Consider the following 10,916-nt stretch of genomic DNA (forward strand, 5'->3'; position numbering starts at 1 on the left):
GGGCACGGATAGCAAATACCCTGCAGGTGCATGTTGTAACACTGCCATCCGGACTTTAATGTAGATTACTCTCCAACTCGTTTGATCGGTCCTTTGAAACCCTTTACAATTGCCTGTGACGAACCGCCAGTCTCAGTTTTTTTTCTTTGAATAATGCCTTAAGGGTAAGTCCTCGGGGCTTTTAAAGATCTCCAGCACATAGAAAAAAATCACGTTAGATTTCACTTTAGAGCGTGGGTCCGCGTCTCTCAACTCGGGGCTGTTAACAGGCATCTTTTAAATCATTAATCATTTAATCACCACCAACTTTACTCGGGAAGGGCGATGCTCGCGGGGATCTTCTAAAGCTCTCCGCGCATCTGCATCGCTGCGGCTTTGGGAGGCGACCGCCCCGAGCTGCGGTTCCCCCCCACCTCCCCCCGGAAACGCGTGCCGGGGGCTGAGCCCGGGGAGAGAACCCGAAAGGGGGGTCGGGGAGTCCGCTCCTGCCTGCCCCCCCCCCGCTGCCAGCAACAGCGCCCGGGGGTGGCAGCAGAAGGGACGAATGGCGGAGCGGGGACGCACTGAATCCCGCAGACGTTTCTACTGTCCTTTCACATAGCGTTTAACCTTTCATATTTATTCGTTACTACGAATTAAAAAAAAATGATTACTGAACTTTTGGCCCTTCCGCTTCCACAAGCGGCGCTTTGTTTCTATAAAATAAACTCGGGAGAACCAATCCCTCCCGTATCAAACCGGGGCTCTGAATTAAAGGCCCATTTGGGACACTTGAAACTACAAAGGGTTACACATAAATAAATGCCACATTTGCCTATTGCAAAAGTTTTCTCTGTCCTTTCTCAGTCGCAACAGGGGAGGAAAAAGCCGTCGTTTATTATCTCGCGCCGGGCAGGAGCAGCCCCTCCAGAATGTGCTCCGGCAGAAGAGGGACTCTTTTTTTTCCCCTTCAACAGCAGCTCCTTTTGTTCTCCAGATCTCTTTCCCAATTTCAAGCTTCACTTGCGGATCCGAAGTTTGTTTGTTAATGACGCTATTACCATCTGGCTCGTCCTACTTTCCAAAAGATATAAATCTGCCCGGTTTCATTGCCCACATTATCATTTAAGTGCCACCATCGCTGGAAGGAAAATACGCTTTCAAGGCAGCGAGTTCTCCCGCACGCCCAGCGCCGGCCCCGAACGCGCTTCCCCTCCCAGCGCTGCTCGGAGCGGGGCACCGCCGCGCCTTCGGTTCGCCACCGTCGGCTTAAGTGAAGCTCTGCTCCCGATTTGGGGCTGCCGAGCGCATCTGGCCGCCGGGAACCGTTATCTGCGGCGAGTCGGGTCCTGCCCCGGGCTACCCCCTCCCCGCACCGGCTCACGTCCCGTACAGACGCGGGGAAACCTTTCCCACCGGCGCCGCGCACTGATGGGGAGAAAAGTTTGGGCTCCGCTCGGAGCAAAGCGGTCGCGGATTCGTGTGCGCTTGGGCATAAATGGCCGGGGGGGGGGGCAGAGGGGATGGGGGAGGGAGCCCGGTCGGTTTGTGGATGGGCTCCACAATGACTCTATTTATTCGCTGCGACCGGCCAGGGCAGGCTGAATAGGCGAGGGAGGCTCCCGGCCTTCCCAGCGCGTGGGCCCGGAGGGACCGACTCCCCTCGTTCCCATGGTGGGGGTCTGCGGGACGGCCACACCCGCACTGCCCTCACTGCCCGCGCGGCCTGAACCGCCCCGACACCTCTGCTCAGCGCGGGGGGAGCGTCGATTTCCATCACTTTTTTGCTGGGTGTCCAGCAGCTCTTTGGCGAGGTTTTATTGCAAGATTCCTCCCCACACACACGCCCCTAATATTGCCAAGCGAGGGGAAAGGTACTCCTTTAATACATGAGGGAAAGAAATGCCGTTTTTTTTTTTTTTTTTTTTTTTTTTTTCTCCCCCCCGTGGGATCTAATTGTTGTAAACAATTACGGATGAGAAGAAAACTCGCTGCTGATGCACTTGCAGAGCTGTGAGTGCCTGGGAGAGGAAGGGGCCGAGGCAGGGACTCACTCACATCGCACATCGCATCGCCTCAGGCCCTTCGCCGCCACCTCGCAGCCACGGCCCCGCACAGCCCAGGGAGGGATCTTGTTTATAAATTTATATGACGACCTTTCCTTTGTGTCTGCTCTAAAGTTGATATGGACAAATTGCAGAGGTATACAATTTAAGTGGATGCACTTTTAATCACCGATCATTAAAATGGTTATGTTAAATATACTCAATTACATGCATGACTTCACCCTAACAGTACTTTCTATTCTCCCAGCTGCTCACGTACTCCTTAACTATAGTCAGCAGAAGAAACTCGATTATGCTGAATCCATACATTTCTATGGATTTCATCAGCCTAATTAATGCTTCAGTGTGGTCCATGTGTCTGAATGGTCCCTTTGCTATTACTTGGGTAAGGAGACAGTGCAGGAATGCAGAGGGGCTTTCTTTCAAAGATACCCATGGGGGTCACTCTAGGACTCTAATGGCAAAGGTAGCAAGTGTTAAATGGCAGAAACATGCAGAGAAAGGGAAGGCAACCATGTAAAAAGGACATCGATACCGTAGATATGCCCAACAGGTCAGTGATGATAATTAAAGTGCTTAAAGAAGAAAAGGTAAATGTAGGGCTTCCAAGACTCGCAGCGTGCCTGGTTGAAAGCAAACAAATCAGCCCATACGGACACACCGTGTTGGTGGGAAAAAAAAGTTGACAGCAGATTTTGTGCCTAAATAACCACCAGGGCAGTGTCTCCTGCCAGCACCAGGTTGGAGTGCCCTGGCTGTTCTCTCATTTTCTCATCGAAATGCAACGTGTCCTGGAGGTGCCTCTGCAGCCAGGAAGAGCTGCATGCTCTCACATGGCTGCATTGTGTGCAATCGTGGTCCTGGCAGTATTTGGGGATGTTCTGCAGCCTCTGAGGTTGGTGTGCTCAGGCAGTGCAGGTGCACACAGGGATGGTAGAAGTACCTCTCCTCTCTCCCGCCCTTCCTCAGCTTTCTTCCAGAATGAAGAAGCAATTCAAATAAATGGGATGCATTGCAGCTTTAGCACAAGCAGCCAATGGCTGCTTGAATAACACATCTTCCCATCTCAGCATTTAGTTGCATCTGAAAAGCAAGAGTGCTGCCTGCTCTTCAAGCAACCTGTTAATGAATGTGAAATTCATCAGGATGGATTTAAGTTGTGTTCCCACTTGTTGTGCCAGGAAACCATCAGATCAGCCCTTTCTCTGGCTGCTGGGAGCCATGATGGAAATGAGAGACCTTTCTTTCACCCACTGCCATGCCAAGGAACCCGCACCTCTCCCCTGTTCCCCATGTGCACACTGGCTCAGTTGTCCTCACTGGTGTCCATGCCTCGCTGCAGCCTTCATCCTTCAAGTGGAGAGAGAGAGCAGGAGAGATTTCAGATCCATAACCAAATTATAACGTAGGAACTTTATGCTTGTCATGCTAATTTAATGACTTTTATAGTAAGTGTAGACTTTCTGTCTTTTGAAATTAGCTCTTCAAAATGCTTTGTGTAATGACAGACACTAGACATAAGAGACAAATGCACAAGCAATAGTGGGATAATAATCTGGCAAACACTGTGCCATTTAATATTAAGATGGAGAAGGAAGTGAAGCACATCTCAGCAGAGATGTTTGTTGCTGCCCGGGGCTGTTGGTCCTTGTCTGTGCTTCAGACTGCCCCAAAATGAGGAGGTACTGAGCATGATGTGGCATTTCAGTGTGATGACCCTTTGCTTTCTGGTGGTACATACACATGTTTGAGGGCTGTGAGCAGCCTGGTTTGATTGGGCTTTACCTGGGCTCAGCCCCTTTGCTCGGATCCCAGAGGGGCTGTATGTGTGGTGCTCATATGTGTGGCCCTGAATGTACGGATCACCTCCATTCTTCAGAGCACTTCTGTGCTCCCTTGTTGTGAGCAGTCCACAAAACTGCCCTAGAGCTGGTCCTGATAACAAAGGGAGGGATAAACCCCAAGCTATAGGTGTACTGCAGTCTGGGTAACTCTCTCATTGCCTATAATTGTAAATAAGGGAAGTTCACACGACGATCAAGTGACGGGGGAACAAGAGGCCCATTTTAATCAGGTGGTTATCTCTCCTTGGTGGAGATCAGAGCTCCATCGCTCCTGGCCTTCTCATTGTGTCCCCCCTGCTGGAAATGACAGCTCCTTCAGACATAAGCAACTTGGTCCCTGGATGGGATTTCAGCTCCTTTGCACTACACATGTACCAATTGTGATCTTGCAGCTACAGCGAAGCCTCTAAATTATATACGTGTATAAACTCAGCCTCATTAAATCCCTCCTTTTGGATAGCCTCAAGGTTGGAGAGTACATTACTGTAAGCCAGAGGAGACTTAAATTATATCCAAATGGGGATTGAAATGTAGTGGTACTTAAGCACACTTCTTGTCTCAGCTACAGAGGTTTCATTTTTTCCTTTTAGAGTGTTATAATATTACAAATGCAACGGTTTCCCTATGTCAAATCAAAGGATCTGAAATCCCATTTCTTGATTCAGCCTGCAGGTGCCTTTGTGGTGGGGACAAAAACACAAAGATACGATCAAACACTGCTGTCTGACCAAAGAGAACTTATCGCTCATCTGAGAGGGCTTCCTAATTTGAAGCTAAAGCCCTCCCCGAGTGCATGTGAGCTGTGTGCTGCCCGTGTTGTTTTCTCGCGTGTGTGCACAGCTAAACAGGGCTGTGCAGCACGGGATGGGGATTGAGAGCAGGGAAGCCTCCCAACTCCTCATCCCCTGCTCACAGGTTGGTCCTTCTCATCAATAAAATAAAAGGTTTTAGTGGAAAATCTGTGCCCATGAGGCTGCCCTGTTTCTGCCATCCCTGTTTACATTGGGTGCCTGGGGCACGGAGGGAGCTGGGGGGGCTCTGCCGAGTGTCCCCTGGAGGTCAGCTCCATGGTCCCTCAGCCCGGCACTGCCCTCTCTGCCCGGTGACGCTGATTTCCCCACACAGCTCCAACTCAATCTCTCCGAAGTTGGGGTTGCTGGGAGGGGCTTGCCCGAACGCCTTCCCCCCCACACTCCCCCATCCCTTTCCAGCGCTGGCAGGAGGGTCAGTGGTTTAACCAGGCGTCACCAGGACTTCGTTTTATCCCCGGCCCACTGGAGCGTGTGGCTTTTAGTGACTGATGGTCACAGTTGCTCTCACGGTGCGTGCTCCAGATGGGCACGTCTTGGAGGCCGAGGGGGGGGAAGAGGGAGGGCGTAGGGAAGCTTGGTGGGGGAGGACGACACGGGCGCTTCGGTGAGGCCACGTTGACACCGGGATTTGTTCTGGGTCACCCCCCCCACCCTAACGACAAAGTTGAGAAACTTCTCCAGCAGTGCAGGAGCGAGTGTGTGTGTCTGGGGGGGGGGTGGAGGTGCTGGCAGAGCTGCGGTCGGTGTGCGCCCCCCCCCCCCCCCCGCCTCGCCCCGCGCACAGCCAGCACGTTCCCAAACTTTGAAATGCCACATCACGTTATTGCTGCGGCGGGAGGCTGCTTTCGGATCTGTGACAGCTGAGTTTTTCCTATCGATTATGTGACACTGCCGTTCATTTACACAGCTCAAAAGCTTAAAGCCACGGGAGGAGCCCCCAGTTGAACCCGAAATCCTAACAGAAAGCGAATCAACTTTCTGGCCGCTGTTTCAACTGATAGATCAGAACTTAATTCGGAGAGACAGAAAGGGAGAGAAACGACAGCACAGATTTATCTTGCCCGGCGTCTTCCGCTGAAACTTTAGAAACTGCGGCGTTGCAAACCCGGGCCCGGGATGCTAATGAGCGGCAGCGCGTCGTGTCCCCGCTCCTGTCATTTATTGCCGAGAGCGGATCGCGGCGCTCGGGGACCCGCGCAGGTGCGCGCACGGAGCAGCGGCCGCTCCGAGCTCATCTCATCCCGGCGCCTTTCGGGGAACGGGGGACACTTTGATCTCCCCCCCCAACCCCCCCCGGCCCCTTCCTCGGGATCCCTCCGTGCTGGGTCTGCTGGGGGCTGTCCAAGCGGCAGCCCAGCTCCGGGTTCTGCCGCTCCCTCCCAACCCCACCCCCCGTCTTCGCCGAGGTTTCATTACTTGCTGTTAGTGCCTGGAAACAATAAAGGATGTCGGACTGGGCTTTTATTGATTATTTGTCACCCTGTATTTGTCAGTTTCAATAACTTTTCCTGAAGTTTTACTTACGGGCACTTGAGCTTTCGGATTAGGCCAGCTCTGCGGATTGCAGCGAGGGGTAATTATCCGCCGGGCTGCTTCCCCGCGGCCGGGGGCCGGCGAGCAGCAGCACGCTGAGCGGGCAGGATGCGGCCGGAGCTCCCCAGAGCGCTGCGGGGCCGAGAGCCGCCCCCGCCGCCCCCCGCCCGCGGCCGCCGCTCGCTCCCCGCTTTGAGGCCTCCGATTCAAGCCCAGAGCCGGGCTCGGTGCCGCGGGACGGGCTGGGATGGGAGAGGACTGAACCTTCCCTCTGTCCGTCTTCCTCCCCTGATAACTTTCCTACGTCTCCCAAGCGATGCGCGCTGCTCCATACGTGCTCCGGCTCCTCTCATTTGTAAGCACACGGAAGGCGAGCTCGCATAATCGCTGCCGGGCTGGCAGGGTGCCTATCGCGTACAGTGCGGTGTTTGATGTGCTGTATCTCATAGCACGGCGAGCTCTGAGACAAGCGAACACAGAGTGCCCAGTTACACAGGATTTAATTACAGCGAAATGCATTCTCCATGCTGATTAGGAGAAAAATCAATCGGGGGCTTATTTGCCACAATGAACCAATAAAAAAAAAAACCCAAAACAATTTATTAGAGCAATAATCTCAGCCCCAAATGGTCTAAATATTATTGTTTCTATTGCACTGAGGAAATTCAAACTGAAAGTGTTACACAGGGAGCATCAGGGAGCCCTTTCCCATAAATCCAGCAAGTTTCTAACTGATTTCCAGAGGCCTGGTGCTGCCTTAGAAACCCTTGGAATAGGGGTTGGGATCCCCCATTTCAGGTCAAGTGTTGGCTTGCTGCATCACCTACAGGATGAGATGCTCTGTGGTCTTCAGCTGTCTGAGCCAAACCTAGCATGAGCTTCCCACCAGGGCTTACAGATTTCCTGCTTTCCAGTGATTTATACATGGAATTCCTAGAAGAGAGGAGGCCACACAAAAGATCCCCAAGCCACAGGCTGAGATAAATGCCTTGCTGTAACACAGCTAGCAAAACACCCCAAGATGTGCCAAAACCTTCCAGCTGGGACCGAGCAGGGAAGTGTCCCTGTGGAGGGTGCTGAGCTTTGAGGCCAGGCTGGGACATGGGGGGACAACAGGGGCAGCTGTGCCCTCATTTCTCCTCTCCCATGTGGAGTTGCTGTCTGGCCTCAGCCGGACCCAAAGCTCCCGGGGGGCTCCTGGAGAGACAGGGGGTGTGCAGGGGGTGCAGGTGTGCCAGGAACCGTGGGGTCCTGGGAGCTGGAAGGCTGTGACTCAGGAGGTCCTGGTTTTGCTTTCCAGCTTTCTGTAACTCCAGTCATCTCCGTCCCGAACCGGAGGGGACCTCATTTCCTGCTCAGCACTCTGCCAACCACAAGATCTTTTAATAAGGCTGCCAGGGGTGCCTGGCTGCGGGAAGGACAGTCAGTGTTTGTCACCAGGGAGTGAGCTGGCATCATAGCTCTAATCTGAGTCAACAACCTGGCGAGCCCTGAGCATGACTTCATAAATCATGCTATCTAATTGAAAAGCACATGCTTGTATATACAGGGCTGTTGAAAAAGAGTGCGAAAAATAAAATGTAACAGACACTTCTGTTCTTCCCACTGGCCTATTAATCAGCCACCTGATTGTTTCAGCTTAGATTATTTCATGCGGAAAAAAAAGGGGAAAACATGAAACCACCTTGTTTAGCCACAATAAAAGCACAAATGAAAAAATTCGTCTCTTAAGGAGAGGCTTAGCCTTTGTCTAATAATAGGAAAACAATCTCTAAGTGTTTTTAATTTGTTTTCATGGTTAATTCAAAACCACTGAATGATATTACCACATGTCTATGTATCTATTTGGAATTGAGGCGTATGATGTTTCAGAGCAATTTAACCAGTTCTGAGTGGAGGAAAAGTCCTTTGCAATTTCCATATTCACTTTTTAAAAAATGTTGGTTGGTGCACACATGCTGGCCTTCCTTGTTCTCTTCCTTCTAGTGGAAATGAAAAATGAATCTGGACAAAACAGCAGATGTGTGCAGTTTGCTTCTAACACACAAACCTGCATTATTTTCCATCCACAGGAGCTGAGGCAACACAACCGTGTTGTGCCAGAGCCACCTCTGCAGCCCCCTCAGCCACCTCAGCCCTGAGCACTGGCAGAACACATCTGAATATTTCTATTCAACTCTGCAAAACTGACAGAGATATTCCAGACTGCGCGTGAGACCAGATGATGTGAAACTTTCAACCATTAAACCCCTGTTCAGCTGTAGTCCAGAAGCAGGCAGCCCACAACAGCGTGGGGATGCTGATGGAAGGTTGGCCATCGGAAGCCCTAAGCGGGTTTTTCCCCACTAACACTGCGTGCTGGTCTGCGCTCCCTTTCAGAAAGTGCTCTTTAAGTATAGGAACACTTGAAAAATTTGCATAAAAGCTTCATCTGTTGTACAGGGTTGCTTGGAAATTAAGCAGCAACAGTTTTCCCCTAATGTTTTAGGAATAGAGTGCACTTTGTTTTCTTGTTTACTCAGTGCACTTCCTGACCCCCTTGGTGCATTTCAGTCAGCATCATGGGAACTTGCTTACCTGGGACATTTTATAAGTGAGAAATGGGTCATGTTCAAAGTACCTGAAAAAAACAACAGTAACAGTGTCTGACAACTTTTCTTTTTTTTTTTCTTCCTTTGCATTTGTTAAATAATATTTCATGGTGCATTAAGTGAGTTACGCAGCCTCTTCTGAAGAGACCACTGCATGCTCAGTGCTGTCGTCAGGCTGTTAGTTCTTAACTGGAGAAAAGCTGAAGGCAGCTGGAATCCCTTCCTGAGCCTTTCCTCAGTTTGTTCTGAATTTGATAAAAAATGGCAATAATTTGGAGACAGATATAGAAAGAAAAAATAAAAATGATTTCACAATAAGCCCCTTAGCGTGCCACTCGTGACCACAGGCAGACTTTAGAAGTGCTAAGTCCATTGAACATTGCTTTTCCAGAAGCCGAAATGTTTTCAGCCAAACCGATTTCTTGCCGGCAGCTTCGGATGCTGTAGCTGGAACCAGAGCAGCCCACGGAGAGAAGCAAACAATTAAAACATTTACATGTTTGCTTCGTGATAGACATCTCTACGAGGTAGGTTTTAACATGTTTTTTTTTTCCCCTCTTAATTTTTTTTTTTTTTTTCCTGTGGTAAGAAGGATAAGCTTGGAGTGCCCAGTCACCGTGGTAACTGCCAGAAAAATTCTCCTGAAGTTTGAAGGGGTCAGCGCGCGGGGTCAACAACTCTGGCCTCTCCCCGCGCCGGGGCTGCAGGCTCCGTCCCGCGGCCGGGCCTTAGCGCGGGCTCAGCCCTGGGAGGTGGGCCGCTCCCGCTCTGATATAAATTTTTTGAGTCAGTTCACGGCCTGGGCTCTCCAGGTGGCCTCCAAAATCGATCGTGACCTCGTGACCCTGTCTAACGGAGGCATAGCATCCAACCTAAGTAAGGATTTAGGCAGGAGCGACAGCTTTCCGCTGAGTGTTATTGGGGACAGTGCAAACAGTTTTGGAAGCGAGGAGGTAGGTATGAGGAGCTGAGGTCATTAAAGGCATATTAAAAAACAATTTTAAACATCCTCGTTAGTGGAAGGTTTGTATTAGCATTAACCATTCCTCAAATAATCCGTTCTGTCAAGGACCCTTTTTTTCTCCCTGACAATATCAAATTGAGCATGAACACAGGAAAAATGAGCACTTTATATATTTCAAACCAAACTCATATTTTGATTTTTAACTTATAAACCAAGGTGGCTGACGTCTGGTGAGATGGGCCCCTGGGAAGCACACTTTTGCTTGAATATCCTAAAACCCAGGAGATAGCTTATTAAAGCAATACGTTTATTTTAGGGAGGAATATCTCGAATGTATGTGTTCTTTCTAGATTCAAGGAGCTCTTAATTGGCGTAAATTTATTTTTAAACTGGGAAATCTAGTCACACTCAGAATGGAATGAAAGTAGGATTGTTTCACAGGCTTCCTTTGCAGATCTGTAATTCAAATGGACAAGCCACAGCTTTGGGTATACATGTTTTTGCAGAAGAAAATTTTCATCTTGCTAGAAGAGAATAGAGAAAATTACATTTTTCCTGTAAGATTTTAAGCAACAAACCATTGGGATGGGGATGAGGGTAGGCTGCTGCAGTGGACTGATTTTGTGAAAACAAATCTATAAACTTGTCCTCTGAGCAAGAGGATTTGCTGTCCTGGTTGATTACCACCCCTGCAAGCCCCCAGCTCTGCACACCGTGCTCACAATCACAGTCACCAGGTGAATAAGTGGAACTGCACAGAGGAGCAAAGTCCAGTCTCCAAGGAGGAAAATGCTCTCACACTATGAGTGACTTTAAAACTGCTCTGAAGGAAGAAAATTGCGTTAATGTTTGTTCCCAGTCTTGGAAAAATTATACAAACTTATCCCAGTGGGAATCCTGCCTAAAGACTTTTTGTGCTCCCTGTGCTAAACGGCATCGCCCCGCCAGGCAGTGCCATCCGCTGCAACAGCAAGAGCCTCTTGCTTGGACTGGGACAAAGCCTGGCTCTGCACAAAGCCCAGAACCAGGGCCGCCTGTTGGCTGAGGTTCTGCCTCTTAGGGCTGCCATAATCTGCCTGTGGGGGTTATCTGAAGAGCAGGACATGAATTGGTACTAATAAGAGGGG

At 50.2% G+C, this 10,916-nt stretch overlaps 1 protein-coding gene across 1 annotated transcript in view; it reads left to right on the forward strand.

Moving 5' to 3' along the window:
- The window catches only part of LOC149916677 (uncharacterized), a 193,402-nt gene extending 187,251 nt beyond the window's left edge, over positions 1–6,151 (forward strand). The window contains exon 4 of the mRNA XM_090147765.1: positions 5,609–6,151. Within this exon, the coding sequence (XP_090003891.1) occupies positions 5,609–5,779 (171 nt within the window). The 3' untranslated portion in view covers positions 5,780–6,151. The remainder of the gene's footprint in view (positions 1–5,608) is intronic.
- Positions 6,152–10,916: the final 4,765 nt, after the last annotated feature.

Source organism: Phasianus colchicus, chromosome 10 (genome assembly GCF_987193195.1).
Source record: "Phasianus colchicus chromosome 10, bPhaCol1.hap1.1, whole genome shotgun sequence".
Classification (NCBI taxonomy): domain Eukaryota; kingdom Metazoa; phylum Chordata; class Aves; order Galliformes; family Phasianidae; genus Phasianus; species Phasianus colchicus.